The sequence below is a fragment of the Triturus cristatus genome, chromosome 7 (genome assembly GCF_964204655.1).
Source record: "Triturus cristatus chromosome 7, aTriCri1.1, whole genome shotgun sequence".
Lineage (NCBI taxonomy): Eukaryota > Metazoa > Chordata > Amphibia > Caudata > Salamandridae > Triturus > Triturus cristatus.
In genome coordinates this window covers 1,724,814,974-1,724,832,291 of record NC_140590.1, presented here as the reverse complement: position 1 = coordinate 1,724,832,291, position 17,318 = coordinate 1,724,814,974, and the positions used below count along the sequence as shown (strand labels likewise).

The window sequence follows — 17,318 nt, the reverse complement described above, 5'->3', positions numbered from 1 at the left end:
ATATATGATTTACAGGTCATGCTAATCACTGCATCTAGAGAAGAGGATGCAGAATAGAGAGTCACCTGCATAGAGTTGGAAATTGAAACAATGGCCACATATGAGGAAAGAAAAGAAAAGGTTAGTACTGGAATCAAGGGTACATTTTGAACAGCACAAGATGTCCATCATGGCTATGGACTCTTACCTTACTGGTGGTGTCACGTGAAATGCAGTCTCTTTTTATGATCTTCCAATTCTTGTCAGTCAAATAATTTCACATCAAGAGAATGTCAATACCTTCAATCATGACTATCTGTACCTGTCATTAGTGTAAATCCACACCACTCAAGGTTTATTCCTGCCATTTAGGTCTTCTATGTGGGTTCCAAGCCAGATTTGTGCTAGCATCAACCTGGGTCCTCAGTCAGTGCTGTTGATCAACAGAGTGACCGTTCCTATCCCTCTGTAGAATCTGCGATGTCCAGAAGAGATGCATCTAATATCCCTAGTCACTTTTCTTTTGCATTAATTTTTGGGGATTATTAAGCAGTGGTTTAACCATGATAGTGTGCATTGTGTGTTATACTCCTTTCTACCTGATCTTATAGTTTATCATTTTGCTGTCAATTATGTTTTTATGTTATTACTATTCTGTAGCTGCCATTACAATTATCCGAGGAGCTTGTCAGAGGGTGACTCTTAATATTAATGGATATCCCTCAGCTTAGGGCATGCAGCTGGAAGCTGAAGACATGTGGTATTGTCTGTGCTAAAAGCGTAAAGAAAAGATTACTGAATTTTACCAATTGCTTCCTTGACTTCACAAACAATTGTTTTTATGCTCAGCCTTTTGTCGTTAGCTGTTGTTCTTTGTTATTCCAAATTTAATGTGGAGATTGTGGATACTCCTGTTAATACCACATATTTGGCACAGTATCTATCACTGCAGCTCTAGATAGTTGTAGAACCTTAGCGCTGTTAATCCTGTTTTGGTTTAAATTTTATCAGGTTTCTTACAAGGACACAACATACTGCGGAGATTCACGATGGATGTACCCTTCTTACAATGGCGACACTCACATGGCCAAGTACTTTTATTCTAAAAGCAACAGCTACGTGCAGATTCAACCCATCTATGACACTTTGGAGCCCGACCATACACAGGACGTCACTGTGCACTACATCCTGTCCTCTGAGGGCCTGGGAGAAAGCAAGGAGATTGACTTTCATTACTTGGTAAGTACACTTTGGTGAGTTTGAGGTTACATTAAACAATGGAATGACATATGGTCAGTTGCCGTACCCTACACAAGACACTCCTTCTGACAGAGTCTCTTAAAGGACTGCTGTACAAAGGTGCATACTTTGGGTGTAATGAAGGTATAGCAGGAATTTTTTAATTGTGTTTCAGGTGTCTCAGATTACCAGCTATTTGTAAAATTTCGGAATAAAACACAAATCTATATATTTTTTTAATTTTAGTTTGTAAAAATCATCTAAAACAGTGGTCCCAAACTTTCGTGAACCACGACCTACTTTTTTGAATGACAAAAGTTCACGACTCACCTACCATTAATGGATATAAGGATGATTTTTTTAAATATAACTAAAGTATAATTTACAGACAGCACATTTTCCATTAAAATGATCACTAACTTTAGACAGGCATACGATTTTTCTGATAATACTATATTGCACTCAAATGATAATGTGTAGAAATGAGGTTTCTGCAAATATAGATCAATTGTGCATCACCAATAAAGTGGATTTATTTGTTTTGTTCCTAATAGAATCTCTGTTTCCAGCACACTTCAGAATTATAATACATTTACTTCAGTTTTGCTTTCCTGGCTGCTAAATGCATACAGTTCATTTATAGGTATTTACAGTTTGTTGTGTGTTGCAAACAATACAACATTCTAAGATTGTCATATAATTTACTTTCAAAACTCCTCATTATATAAACTCTGCTTTTCAGTGGAGGATAGATCAATCTATTCTTTAAATGATCAATACAATCTTACAATCCAAATTTTACTAATGGAATTTCAGATCCACCCAAATAGCTAAATTGTGGGCTACTATTTGTACAAGCCTTTTGAACTAGATATTCATAAATTCAAGTCTCCCTCATGAACAAAGTCATCTAATTTATCCAAAACTCACGCCAGCCTTTACATCATAAGGTTTCATTTTTATGAACTCTAAAATGGATTCCTTGTCAACTTTTGAAATGAGATAGCACCCTCCAACCTTATTTTGCATAATAGGCACTGTGCATGACATAGTATTTAGCCGAAATCTCCATTGGCATTAACGCCCTGAGCCCCACATCACTTTTGTTTAGGACTAATTCTACAGTTCCTAACAGCGCGTTACAGATGGTAAACTATATTGGAGCACAATAGTTTAATGTAGGTAATAACTGAGCACCATATACTATTTTTTATGGTAATTGAGCACCATAATTTAATGTTGGTAATACCTTAGCACAATATACTATATTTTAAGTTAGAAAGGAATAGGCACTTTATGATCAATTAAATCTCCATAGAGTCCTCCTCATTACCTTAGTTGACAAATTCCTTGATTTCACCAGAAATAGCTAAGATGGACTTTATTGATGGTAGCTGCCAAATATATATATTACTCCACAGCCCATGATATCGATGACCACCTTGAATCTGGTGAACTATTCTAAAAGACAAGGTTTTTGTCTTGGATTAATGTGTTATAAGTAAACCTTTCCAAAAGCCAGTCGAGGTCTATAAATAGAAGACCATACAATCAGAAAATACAGGTCTAGAGATGAATACCACATGAATAATAGGGTACCCACCCCTGCTTCAGTCTTGGATTGACAAATATTGTTTTTAAAAGTATGTATTTATGAGGAGTGCAAATGTTGATACTTCTTGTATTTAAAGTGGTAGGGGAAACCAGAGAACAATATTGATCCAGACTGCCCTTCTAGGCAAATGATCAAACTCTGATGCACAATCAACATAATCAACTTACAGTGCATCGATTTTCCTTTTTCTGTGCTTTACTTGGTAAAGTTACAAAAGCTGTGAGTTCATGCAACATCTAAGCATTTTGTAAAAAGAATGTGTGGAAGTGAGTGGAAGTGAAAATTCTGTAAGAGAATGACAATGATCAGGGGTAAGATTAGGTACTGAAGATTCCGAGATAAGCATTTAGTGATGCATGGCTTTAGATATGGGTGTTGGACTGATGACAGCCAAAGGTCTTGCAGTTTCAGACTTGGTCAAGGCTGGAAGCATTGATCAAGGATACCACAAGAGCGAGTAAGAGTTGAATATCCACAATGGTTATCTAGGTGAGCTGTTTTCACTAAAGTGTCCATAGAAGTACTTTTTGCCAATCGATTCACTTGTGAAACTGTGTGGGTAAGAGACTCAATAAATCAAAGCATGGGCCACCAATTGCTAAGTGTAGTGAAGGATTGCTCCACTTTGGTCACCTGCGTGAAGATTCAGGGTCTGATTCACAAAAGGACACCGCACTTGTGGCGGAGGCGCCGCAGTCGTGGGAGAGTTTCTGCACTTTGGGGGCATCTCCACAATGAGAATTCTTGATTCGGAGATTCCGCCCTGAGTGCGGAGACTCGCCATTACTGCGGGCTCTCTGTCATGAGTGCAGAGGCCCTTTGTGAATCAGGCCTGCAGTGTTTGAGGCAGCTGTCCATGTCACCTATACATGTTTTACTTATGCCTGGGAGGGTGAGTTTCTTGGTCGGTGGTTCCAAGTAATGCTTATGGAGAGCATGGTAGATACATTCTTGAGCCGTTGGATTGTCATTATATATGGGTTATCATCATGAATATAAGCTACTATTCTACTGGAGTAGATATATTTATTTCTGAAGCAAGAGTCTGAAGATGAGGGAGTCCACTGGCTCTTGTTACAAATAATGTAGTTAAACTCATTTCAGATGCCATGCACGATTTCTAAAGGAGTTTGATGTCGCACATGAAGTCATTGCTTTGTGCGGACTCCAGTCAAATTCGCCAATTGAAAATGCCAGTCAGGTTGTGTCAGGAATGCTATAGTTGGATTCAGAAACTAAGTTACACAGGTGAACACTTTGCTTGAGAAGAAACAGTGCTTTTACAAGAAAAGAGAAAAGTTGTCATGTTCCTATTGGGATATGTCATCCACTTAGATGATGTGGTGATATACCCAGGTTCGAGACCAAGGTCCCTTCTCTGTTCCTTTGGCCTTTGAGGATTAAGCAGATTTTGAAGAATGTTATGATGCTGAAGAATAGCCAAGTATGGAAGAAGGGCAAGCATGTTTACAACCTCTTGAGAATGGATACATGGCAGGTTGATTGACTGTTTGTCTTGTATTGTGCTGGTGAGTTTCGCGTGATTCTGTATTCTTCCTTTGGTTAGACCCATCTCCTGTGTTTTTAAACATGAGGAGTATACTGCCATTTGGCATGTGAATGTACTGTGCTTTGTATTTAGGATCTACCATAGCATGTTTCGTGTTGCTGTAGAGAATATATTATATTTATATGTTGTCTTGCTATGGCTCCTACGCCCTCAATGTTAGCAAGGACCACCAACAATTGCGATGTTCGAAAGTTATATCGTAAACACACATTTTTCCCTTTGATGGTTTTCAGGTATTAATATCCTACTAAAGTCTATGGTACCACTGAAACTGACCAGGAGATAGTCTGCTTCCCAAACCATTATTCTAGCATCCTGTGACTGAGACATGCGGTGTTGTAGCTGGTCTATGAGAATACAATTTCTAAATGCACTTTCAATGTCTCTGATTTATGCTTCTGGCAATTTAAGGATTTGTGGGTCAGCCTTCATAACGTAGAAACTCAATTTTATGTATTCTCTCCACCCTCCCCTGCTTCCAGGTAATGTCAAAAGGAGGCATCGCCAAACATGGCAAACACACCATTGATGTGGCACACGTGAAACATGGTGAGCCACTGTTGAGCTTCTTCTCCCTTTTCCGATCATTGTTCCTTTACTGTTCTTGCCTTCCTGTGGTGTTGGTGTGTAAAATGTCTTTGGGCTGATTGGACCTTACACTTCTTCATTTATATTATATTAAATAAGTTTCATGACATGGTCACTTTCTACATTAGAGACTCAGCGATATGAAGAAAGGGTGGGTAGTCATCTGATCCAATATGTGTACCTATGCTGAAGTGTTTAAATTGTTTCTACTTGGATCCACTTATAAGCTTTGCCTCAAATTGACAGGCTCTTGCTCATGCATCTCAATGACCCTAGACTTATTCCGTCAGATAGGGTGTGATGAGGCCATAGGAGGGAGTTGAGACATGTTAACAGTGGTCTATGGATCAACATTACCCAGCGCCATCATTACTTGGTGTCTTACCAGATATAATTTTTAAACTTAGGTCAATATTTCTGGTGCTAGTCTCTTTAGGTACAAAGGTACATTTTGAATTTTTTCCATTCTAGAAGAAATATTATTTATTTTACATTACCCAGCGCCATCATTACTTGGTGTCTTACCAGATATAATTTTTATACTTAGGTCAATATTTCTGGTGTTAGTCTCTTTAGGTACAAAGGTACATTTTGAATTTTTTCCATTCTAGAAGAAATATTATTTATTTTCCGATGAAATCCTCCATTCACCTTCAGAGACGAAGTATTGGTCTTTACTTTTCCTCCACAGGTGTGCCTGGGTCTTTCATGCTCTCACTGCATATTGGCACAGATATTGCTCCTCTGGCCAAGATGTTAATATTTGCATTCCTTCCCTGTGGTGAAGTCATCGCAGACACGGCAAACTTCATAGTTGCGAAGAACTTTGACAACAAGGTAAGAATTTAGACTTAGAGTGCAAGTGGGAGGAGGGTGATGAGCTTAGAAGTCAGTCGGTACATATAAGGATAATTATTACTTCCACAAAGTTAGAATAAAGAGTAAACAGAAGAAAGGAAAATACTGTTAAGCTTTCAATTTAAGAGATCTGGTCGGACCAGAGATGGTCATAGTAGTTCTGTGGTTTAACTTACAAAACAGCACAGCTCCAGGATTTGAGATAATGGGAGGATGAGCATATAACCTGTAACAATGAGTTTCCTTAGAGAAGTGGAAGAGCATTACAGAATCACCTAGCCTCTATGGTTAGATGTAGTAAGGACAGTTGCACAGGGATGCACACATGCTTCTATCTATGACGGCAAGACTGAAAGCGTTGGAACTGGGATACTTGGCAGATCAATTTCAGGACTAGGTGGCTTAAGGAATTTGTATAACAATGAAAGGATTTTTATACTTGTGATTGGCTGACTAAGAAGATGAGTAGGAAAAGTCATCACCTTATAGATATAGTAGGTGTGTAACAAAGCCCAATCAACTCCAAACTTGCTTGTTGATGCCCTTATTATACCATAGTGTCTATGTTGGGGGAATTCAACACCAGTTGAGGGTAGGATCTACTGCTTCCCACTTGTGGTTAAATGGTATTGTATAAAGTGTATTATTCCCAGTATATTTGCAATAGGTACTCTAATTGTACAAAGTTTTAAAAAAAACATAAGAATGATTTTGTAGTGAGGTAAAGTTGAAAAAGCGGAATTTAGTTTCCTTTTAATTTATAAACTTTTTTATTCACTCTTACATTAATAATTTATATAGAAATCCAGAATGTCTTTTTCTTTCTTGATATGTACAAACAGTTCCAAATACATCATTTGGTAAAAAAATGAATGCCCCAGTATGTAATCTCTGCAGATGAAATAATTCTAGTAAAGGCTTTACAGTGGGTGTTTGCATTTCCAGGTGAACCTACACTTCTCTCATGCGGAGGGCTTACCCGCCTCACTTACCAGTTTGAAAGTCGAAGCCTCTCCAGGCTCCCTTTGTGCTCTTCGTGCTGTTGACAAGAGTGTCCTGATCATGAAACCAGAGAAAGAGCTGACAGTGGATTCGGTGAGATTTTCAATTTTTGGCATACCTTTCAACAAATTTGATTGATTCTCCAGCATGCCTCTGAGTTTTGGGATGTACCACATCATTCCTTCTGTGTTTGAGGAAAGGCTTCCAGAGAAGGGAAGTAGGACACAGGGGATGTATAAGAAGGTTTGGAATGACCTGCACATCTGGAAAAAGAATGTGTAAATGATATATGTGGCTGCTGAGGCTGAGTAATGGTGCCGCAATAACAAAGAATGGCTTTCTGATCAATTCTTTGTTCTCAAGTTTCGCTGCATCAGCATATGCCGGCTATAGGTTCTTGTAATTAATGTCTTCTTATATAGGATTTTAAGACTTAAATGTCGAGGACATCTTATCAATTCACCTACTGAGATATTTTACTAGTGTACTGAGGCTGTATACGTAATTAATCCTGAACTGAGCCTTTCTTATCTAAGGGCAGTGGGAAATACCAAACCGTAAAGTGTAAGTTTGTTTGTTGTGAAAGTGTGTGCACATGAATCCCTACTTAGCCTTAGTTAACTCCTCTCATTGCATTATAAGGTGAATATAAAAATAATAATTTTGTTCACCATAGTCACTCTGATGCTCCTGTGCAGAGGAGTTACTAGGAAAATGAGTGAGTATATTTACAAAGTACAAATTTAGCATCAAATCATATCAAGGTGATTTTTACTGGACCAAAGGACAGCAATAATTACAAAAGCACAACACATATTAAGCAATAAAGAGTCTTCTTTAGATCCTCTGTTCTGTAGCATCCTCTGTTCTGTAGCAGGATAACAGTCAGGAAGAACTCATTCATACTAGGTAGAAGATCCTAGAACACAAAAGATTTTGTGATCTGTTCTAATTTTATAGAAGGTACAGGCTTCAACAAACCTAGGCCCTCGATTCCAAACATCGATTTTAATGTGATTATGGATTTCGCTATCAATACTTTATTGGTCAGACACCCCATTGGCGAGGACCGTTTCCTGCAATCTAGTAAAGCAGTGATATTTTGTTTTGGTAATGAGTGCAACTCTCATCGGTTATTTGAATTAATTGTGTTACAAATTGCTAAACTTAATTATTTTTCCAAATGAATGGATTATTTTTACTAGGTAGGTGGCGACATCACATCTACATCCACAGGCACTATGATGAAGTATTTGGATTGTGCTTATGCATCTTGTTTCTAGAGTACTTGACTCAAACCCATGCCCTGCGTGGAAAAGCTCCAGAAGCGAGGGCGTTACATAGTGCATCCACTAATGTGCTGGAAGAATGGGTGTAAGATCTCAGTTGTGCTTTGTTTACTGATGCTTAGGTCTCATCTTTACCTCAGTATGTGCTGAGAAAATACAAGATAAACTCTGGGACATGAGCAGGAGGAGTCTGATGGGAATGGGAAGTCAGGGTTGTCACCTAATCACGTGTTGACATTCATTGATGTACTCATGCTCTCTGTAAACATAGGTGTATGACCTGCTCCCAGTGAAAGATCTCACTGGCTATTTCCATGGCGGGAGGAACCTGGAGGAAGTAGACTCTACACCCTGTGTGAATCGCGAGCCTCTCTTTCAGAATGGGCTGATCTACTATCCGTCATCCCTGGACGCCGAGAAAGATGTTTCTGATCTTCTAGAGGTGAGTCCTGATCTTTCCTCATCAGGCACGCTCCACGTCCTGCTCTGATTAATGCATCGCCTTGCCAGTGTTCCAAGGACTGTGCCTTCTAATCCAGGTTCAGGACTTCTTGGTCTAAGAGCGCTCTTCTGCTGAGCACTACTTCCCCCATATGATCTGTTCAGTCTCCCTATGAATGTGAATGCTTCATTATTTATTTATTTATGCATGCATTATTTATTTATGATGTTTAATGATATTGAGCCTAGACACAGAAGCACTGCCATGCTTTACAAATAGCAAACTGGGCAGCGTCATTTAACAAAAGAACAATAGAACTAGCTGAAAGCAGCAGAACATTTAATTTGATTGCGAGGGTGATAGTCAGAAGAGTATTGAGCAGGAGGGGAGATGGGGATCAAGAGTACAAGGAAGGGATGGGAGTGGGGAGGTGAACTAATTTGTTAGTCAGACATCTGACACATGAGCTGTATTTCTGAAAAGAGGGGAAATTAGAATTAAGTTGTGTCAGGGAACGGGTTCCATCTTCTTGGATCTAAACAAAAGAAAGCCTGGTTTGCAGTTTTGCTTTTCTTTGTTTAATGAATCTCCAGGAGACTTGATTTGTCTTTTGTCAACCCCTCTCTCTCTCTCTCTCTCTCTCTCTCGCTCAGTGGTGTGCAATTTGCCCCTGAGGTATAGCGGAAATCCGGAGTGGAGAGCCTATTGAGATATGCTGGCTGCTTTCAAGTTGCTGCAGGTTTTCAATGGTCACCCGTTGAGTTTTTCTTTTGGGGGGTGGGGGTAGCGTGACTGGACCTTTGAAAAGCAGGAATGCTACACCAAGTAGGGCGACCCTGAGAGGTGATGTTTGTGTTTTGGGATAGGCCAGACAGGAAGGTCTTACCTCTGTAGGAAATCACTAGGGCTTGGACAGCTGTCCTGAATTCTGAGGGGAATGATAGTTTTTCACCTAGTGTACATGATTATATTCTTATGTCCTCTTTAAAAGTTGTGGTCCAAACCCTGCATCATATTAGTAACTCTTCTCTCTATTATATCCAATCTCTCTTTACCGATATACAGTCGTGGTCGCCATAACAGGCAGAATGCTCAGTCAGACTTCTCTAGTGATATGTACGGCGGTTACACAGCTTAATATGTTCCCTAGCTATACTTCCTTCTGTACCCCTAACATTTCTACAGTTCATTCTGTGGTCTCAGCACTTTGTTTAGCTAAATAGAAGATGTAAGACGTAGCCTGCTTCTGTCCGGTAGGATTTCTTTCCTCAAATCTCACACTTTAGCAATCCAGGATCTTTCTGCACCAAGTTCCTCATATTGGGTGACTCTTTGGCCCTGATTAAACTTTCATGGTCCCAGAATTACTGATGCCCTGAGTATCTGTAATTCAGAGGTGCATGAATATCACGGCATTCCAAGTTGCACTGAGAAATTAGGAATCATTGTGCCAGTCTGTGTTTGCACACTTCCCAGCTCTGGGTCACTCTTCACAGGGACCTGTTGCCACATTTGTTCTGTTGAAAGACCTGCGAAAGGGGTATCAAGCGTGTAATTGCACTATATTAGTTATAGTCCTTAATTTAGCGCCAACAGTAGGAATTCCCAGCCACATATGGAATTAAGGGCCACTCAAATGAGACCTCTGTAAGACTTTTCTTTTTGCTACGTTGAGCTCTTAGTTGACACCTGTTATGCCTACTTTATGCTTTTCTACACCATTCCTCATATTTCTATTGTCTATGGGCTGGACCACTGCAATTATGCGGCAAAAGAGGACCACATTATGCAGCAGGGTTGACTAGATTATGCAGCAAAAAAGGCAAATTAAGCTGCGTAATGCTGAACATTTTGTGATAGTATTACTCCCTTATTTTGACATTTTGATACTGTTAGATCTGGGGGTCTCTAGTTGACAGAGGTAAGTACCTTAGACCAAATAGGGACCCTTGCTTCTAGTCAAGGTACAGGGACACACACGGTAGATAACCCCTGCTCACCCTCTAGGTAGCTTGGCTCAAGCAGACAGGCTTATCTCCAAGGCAATGTGTAACGTATTTGCAAGTAACAACCACAATGACCCCCCCGGTACCACAAATGTAGACCACACAGGTGAGTATATCAAAAATATAACTTTATCTAGTGTAGCAGGAGAAAAGACGATCACTTACAGGGTAATTGCACATAAGCTTAATGGTTGCACTAGGTTACTAGGAAGTATCTTCTATGTTAAGAACAGTCTCAAGTCTCTACTCACTATCATAGGGGGTATTACAGCAGGGCTGTAATACCCAGTCAGCTCTTCTCACCGTGCGCGTCAAGCTGCAGCTTCAGCGTGGGCAGATTCTTCCTTTACAGCCCCGGCCTGTCCCGTCCGCCCTTCCGCCCGCTCTCGACAATCCAACGAGCGGCGGGAAGGCAGTGCGGCCCTTCTCTTCCTGGGTTCACAGGCTGGGGGCACGCTGGAGGCACTCGCTGCTCCTTCGATGAAGACGGGTCACGCAGGTGACTCGGGCACCACTCTGCCGGCTTCTCGGGACGTCCTGATGTCACTGGCCAATCCCAGCGCGACTTCAGCGAGGGAGGCTCGGTCCTCTCAACCAATGAGAGGGCAGCGGCTTCTCAGGATGTCTCGATGACGCTGGCCAATCCCAGCACGGCGTTAGTGAGGGGGCTCGATCCTCTCAACCAATGAGAGGGCAGCGGGCTCGATCTTCGCCTCGGGAGCGCGGCAAGGTACGGCGAGATTGCGGGGTGATGTGCGGCCCTCAAACGGTGCAAAACTCTTACGGCAACAGGGATTAGAGGGTGCTGGACATGGCCGAGCCGCCCTCAGGGTCTCCGTTGATGGTGCAAGGCAGGATTCACGAGGGGAGGCCACACAGTCCTCCGACCCTCACAAAAGCCGTGTGTCGATGCGCACACCGATCGGGAGTTTCAGCAGTCGTTGGCAAGTTTACGCTCCAGGCCGGTACAGCGCGATCTTAAGAGCGTAGTTCAGTTTCTGGGGAACCTTTTAACCCTGGGTTCCAGGACAGGAGGCCAGCTCTTCTCAGGACCTTGGAGATTCAGTTGTAGACACAGCACACAGCAAAGTCTTAGTAGTTGCAAGTAGGCAGGGGCACAGCACACAGCAAGCCCTTCTTCTCTCCTTCAGTTGAACAGCAGAACAGGTCAGCCCTTGGAGCACACAGCAAGGCAATCTTCCTTCAGTTCTTCAGCGGTCCTTCTTCTGGCAGAGGTTCCTCTTGGACGTAGAATCTGATTTTCTGTTGTCAGGGGTCCTTTACTTATACCCCAAAAAGTCTTTGAAGTCTTTGTGCAAGTGGGTCCTGAGCCCGGTCTGATCCAGTTCTGGGTGTTGCTGGAGCACTTTGTTTTCCTGGCTTCTTCTTTCCTTTCAGAGTGAGGGGCAGAGTCGTCAGCCACCCAGCAGGAGGTGGAGCCAGCATTGTGGCAGGCAGGCACATCCCTATTCACTCCCAGGTGCTATCTCCTCCCTCCACTCTACTTGCAAATGCAGTCATTCAGCAAAGGGCTGACTCAGCCAACCTCCTGGGGGATCCCCCCGCCCCTGTCACTCTCAAACCAGACAGTCAATCCACAAGCATGCCCAGGCACACAGAAGGGTCAGACAAGAGAACAGCTACTCTCTAAAAAGTACTGTTCTCCAACTCAGGATTTAAAAACAACCTCTCCTAAAAGATGTGTTATTAAATGCTGAGCTCAGGGATATCAAACACTCATGTCTTATCTCGTTCCTATGGGAAGGTAGGCTGAGAGCCATTGGCACCAGCCTCCCCCATGTTAGCCTATGGAGCAAGATAACCTTGCAGCAGTGAACACACAAAATGGCCGCTGTTCACTACCAGAGCATGGTACCTGCACTAGTACATGCTCTACCTTTTACATACACTGCACCCTGCCCAGGGGGGTACCTTGGGCCTTCCATAGGGATGACTGACGTGCACAAAAAGGGAAGGGTTAGGCCCGGCCAGTGTGGACACTGGCCAGGAGGACATGGCAGTCCAGGGACTGCATGCAGGCCTGCGGTGGCAGGCCTGAGACACCATTTTAGGGCTACTCAAGTGGGTGGCGCAATCAGCGCTGCAGACCCACTAGTAGCATCTGTCATCACCAGCCCTGGCACACACAGTGCACTTTACTAGGGACTTCTTGGTGATACAGATATGTCAATCAGGTATATCCAATCAATATGATATTTTACATAGGGAGCACTTACACTCTGGCACTGATTAGCAGTGGCAGAGTGTCCAAAGCATCTAAACCAGCAAAAACAAAATCCAGCACAGCGTCAAAAATCCAGGTAGCAGACGCAAAACATAGGGGAAAAACCCACGCCAAGGATCTCAGGTCTAACACGTGTCCCCTCCAGCTGAAAGTGGGGAGAACTACCCACCCTCTTGGGAGTTCTCATCACTAAGGCGGAAAAACCTGGACAGACCATCAGCATTGGCGTGTTCTGTACCGGGACGGTGTTCCACCGTGAAGTCCATTCCCTGTAGGGAGATGGACCACCTCAACAGTTTTAGATTCTCACCCCTCATCTGCATTAACCATCTGAGAGGCCTGTGGTCGGTCTGAACACGGAAGTGAGTCCCAAACAGATAGGGCCTCAGCTTCTTCAGGGCCCAAACCACAGCAAATGCTTCCCTTTCAATAGCACTCCACCTCTGTTCCCTGGGGAGTAGCCTCCTACTAATGAAAGCTACAGGTTGGTCCCCGCCCTCGTCGTCCATCTGTGAGTGTACTGCTCCCACACCTTGCTCTGAAGCGTCTGTTTGCACTATGAACTCACTGGAAAAGTCTGGTGCCTTAAGCACATGTGCTGTGCACATTGCAGTTTTCAGGGCATCAAAAGCAGTTTGACAGGCCTCGGTCCAATTCACTTTCCTGGGCTGATTTCTAGAGGTTAGTTCTGTCAAGGGGGCAACAATGGTGCCATATCCCTTGATGAACTGTCTGTAATACCCGGTGAGTCCTAGAAAGGCTCTCACCTCTGTCTGGGTCTTGGGGGGTTCCCAAGCCAGAATGGTATCAATCTTCGCCTGTAGGGGCGCCACCTGGCCGCTCCCCACCTGGTGTCCCAAATACACCACTGATCCCTGCCCTATCTGGCACTTGCTGGCCTTGATAGTGAGGCCTGCCTTCTGCAGAGCCTTCAACGCTTCACAGAGGTGATGCAAGTGTTCCTCCCAAGTGGAGCTGAACACAGCAATGTCATCCAAGTATGCGGCGCTGAATTGCTCCAGCCCGGTCAGTACCCGGTTGACCAGTCTCTGGAAGGTGGCAGGGGCATTTTTCAATCCAAAGGGCATGACGCGAAACTGGAAATGCCCTTCTGGTGTTGAAAATGCCAACCTCTCTTTTGCCCCCTCAGTTAAGGCAATCTGCCAGTACCCTGAAGTCAAATCAAAGGTGCTGAGATATCTGGCAACTCCCAACCGATCCACAAGCTCGTCCGCTATGGGGATGGGGTGCGCGTCAGTCTTGGTGACCGCATTGAGCCCACGGTAGTCCACGCAAAACCGAAGTTCTGGCGGGCCTTCGGGTGTAGCAGCTTTCTTTGGACTTGGACCACTGGGCTAGCCCAGGGACTGCTGGAGGGCTCAATTACCCCTAGCGCCAACATCTTGGAAACTTCTCCCTTGATGCCGGCCCTGACCTTGTCAGCTACTCTGTAAAACTTCTCTTTCACAGGTAGACTATCTCCAGTGTCCACATCATGGACGCACCAATTGGTGACACCTGGGGTCAGGGAAAACAGGGAGACAAACTGACCCAACACCTGGCAACAGTCTCTCTGTTGTTCTGGGGTCAGGGTGGGCGAGAGGACCACACCATCCACTGACTCGTCTTGCTCCTTGGCTGCCAGGAGGACAGGGAGAGGATCACTATCCTCTTCCCCTCCATCATCTGTAGCCATGAGCATTGTCACTTCAGACCTCTCAAAGTGGGGCATGAGGCGGTTCACATGCAAGACTCTCAGGGGCTGCCTAGGAGTCTTCATGTTGATCAGGTAGGTCACCTAACTCTTGCGCTCTACCACCTCATATGGCCCGGTCCACTTGTCACGGAGCGCACAAGGCTCCACTGGCGCCATCACCCACACTTTCTGCCCAGGATGAAATTTAACCAGAGTGGTATTCTGGTCGTACCATTTTTTCATCTCTTCCTGGCTGGCTTCTAGGTTGTCTTGAGCGAGCTTCCTGAAGCGCTGCGTCTGGTTGCGGATTGGCAGCACATAGCTGAACACATCTTGGGGGTTTTCCCACGGGATTTCTCCCACCCCTCCTTCACCAGTGTGAGAGGTCCTCTAACAGGGTGGCCATACAGCAGCTCAAAGGGGCTGAACCCCAAGGACTTCTGAGGCACCTCCCTGTAGGCAAACAACAGGCATGGTAACAAGACGTCCCACTTCCATCTCATGGGCTCCGCTAGGCCCATAATCATACCTTTCAGGGTGCGGTTGAACCTTTCAACCAACCCATTTCCTTGAGGGTGGTAAGGAGTGGTGAACTTATAAGTTACCCCACACTCCTCCCACAGAGACTTCATGTACCTAGAGATGAAGTTGGTACCCCGGTCGGAGACCACCTCTCTGGGGAACCCCACACGGGAAAAGATCCCCATCAATGCACGGCCCACCACGGGGGCTGTGATTGTCCTGAGAGGGACTGCTTCCGGGTACCGGGTGGCGTGGTCCACCAAGACCAGGATGAACCTGTTGCCTAAGGCAGTCTTGGGGTCCAGGGGCCCTACGATATCAATGCCCACCCGCTCAAAAGGGGTGCTCACCACAGGAAAAGGTTGGAGGGGTGCCACGCACTTTCCTCCGCTCTTACCACTGGCTTGGCATGGTTGGCAAGACTTACAAAAGGTACTGACGTGCTTCTTCATCTGGGGCCAGTAAAAGTGGGTGACAAGCCTGTGATAGGTCTTGTCTTGCCCCAGATGGCCTGCGAGAGGCACGTCATGAGCCAGACCCAGTAAGAAGTTCCTGAAGCGCTCGGGTACCACCAGCACACGGGCTGCACCGGGCTCAGCAAACTTAGGCTCACTATAAAGTAAGTCATCCTCCCAGTAAATCAAATGTTCCTTGGACCCTAGGCCTGCTGCCTGGTCTGCAGCCTGCTGCCGCACACCAATGAGAGAAGGGCACTCCTTCTGAGCCTGGCAGAATTCCTCCCTGGAGGGACCACCCTCTTGCTGCCAATGGGTCAGCTCAGGCAATTCCCCCAGTTCGGCCACCTGTTCCCCTGTAGGTTCCAGGGCATCCCCCTCAGGTTCTGCTTCCTCCTGGACCGTGGGAACAGTGGGGGCCAGTTTCCCGCGCCCTCTGCCCCTTCCTCTCCTGGCAGGTTCCTGGGCCATTGTTCCAGGCTCCAGTTCTACTGATCCACCCTTACTGGCTGTCATGGCACGTGTGGATACACAGATCCACGCTGGCAGACCTAACATTTCCAAGTCAGTTCTGTGCTCTACGTCCTTCCATGGAGAACTCTCCAGGTCGTTACCCAACAGACAATCTACCGGCAAGGCATCACTGACACAGACTTCCAAGGTACCAGAGACTCCCCCCTATGTAAAGGGAACATGCGCCATCTTGCAGAGGCGCACTGAGGTGTCAGCTGCCACTACTGGGCGGAGTACATTGGGAATGACTTGCTCTTCAGACACCCACTGGCACCGGACAGATGTCACACTGGCCCCGGTGTCTCTCAGAGCCTCTATCTCCCTCCCATTGATGGTCACCTTCTGCCCGTATTTTTTAGTGTTAGCGGGTATCAAGGTATCCTGGACCATCTCTTGGTCTCCTAAAGAGACAAGGGTCATCATAGCTAATCCCTCCTCCCCACTGGAAACCAAATCCCCTCCCAAAGCTACACTAGCTAACCCTGGGACTGGAGCAGCAGCTAGTGCTGGGGGTTTCTTGGGACATTTGGGGGCGATGTGCCCCACTTCCCTACAAGCGTAGCAAGTAGGGGGAGGTCTGTTGTCCTGTCTGCCCTTATGGGGCCAAGACTTCTTAGGCTTGGGTGCTTGGGGCTCCTTTTCCGTGGAACTGTTTTGGGGCCTTTAGAGAACTCCTTACTGTTACCCTTGTCCTCCCCACATTTCTGCTGGGGACCCTGTCCACCCTTGGCTGGGATAATTACCACCCCTTTGTTGACCCTGGTGCTAGTCCAGCGGTCTGCCTCTTTAGCAAGCTCACTGGGATCAGTTAACTTGCTGTCTAAAAGATGCTGGCGCAGCTCTGGAACACATAGACTACTCAAGTGCTCCCAACTAATCAAGTGACACAACCCCACATAATCAGTAACTTTGCTGCCCTTTATCCAACCTTCCAGTGCATGCGTGTACATACTCACACACTCCACCCAAGTACTTGAATCAAGTTTCTTGAAGTTCCTAAACTTCTGGCGGTACTGTTCTGGTGTAAGCCCATACCTGAGGCATAAGGCCTCCTTCATAGTGGGGTAGGTTAAGGTACCTGCTGCTTCTAAGGGTGCTAAGACATCCCTCCCAGAGGCCTCAAAATGCTTCCACAAGCCTGCCCCCCAACTCTTTTCTGGCACTTCATTCATCTTCAAGGCAAGCTCATAGGATCTAAACCATGCATAAATATCCTCACCCCTCTGATAATTCTGTACCAGATCTTTTGGTATGTATACTTTACCCGCCTGTACTGGTTGTGCGCTGCCACCATTAGGA

The 17,318-nt window shown here is 45.0% G+C and overlaps 1 protein-coding gene across 1 annotated transcript in view; it reads left to right on the top strand.

The window, feature by feature from the left end:
- LOC146812901 (alpha-2-macroglobulin-like) overlaps positions 1 to 17,318 on the top strand; it is a 122,818-nt gene that overhangs the window by 55,351 nt on the left and 50,149 nt on the right. Inside the window, exons 12-16 of the mRNA XM_085619973.1 lie at positions 991 to 1,218; positions 4,886 to 4,952; positions 5,683 to 5,828; positions 6,795 to 6,944; positions 8,412 to 8,582. Of these exons, the coding sequence (XP_085476099.1) occupies positions 991 to 1,218; positions 4,886 to 4,952; positions 5,683 to 5,828; positions 6,795 to 6,944; positions 8,412 to 8,582 (762 nt within the window). The remainder of the gene's footprint in view (positions 1 to 990; positions 1,219 to 4,885; positions 4,953 to 5,682; positions 5,829 to 6,794; positions 6,945 to 8,411; positions 8,583 to 17,318) is intronic.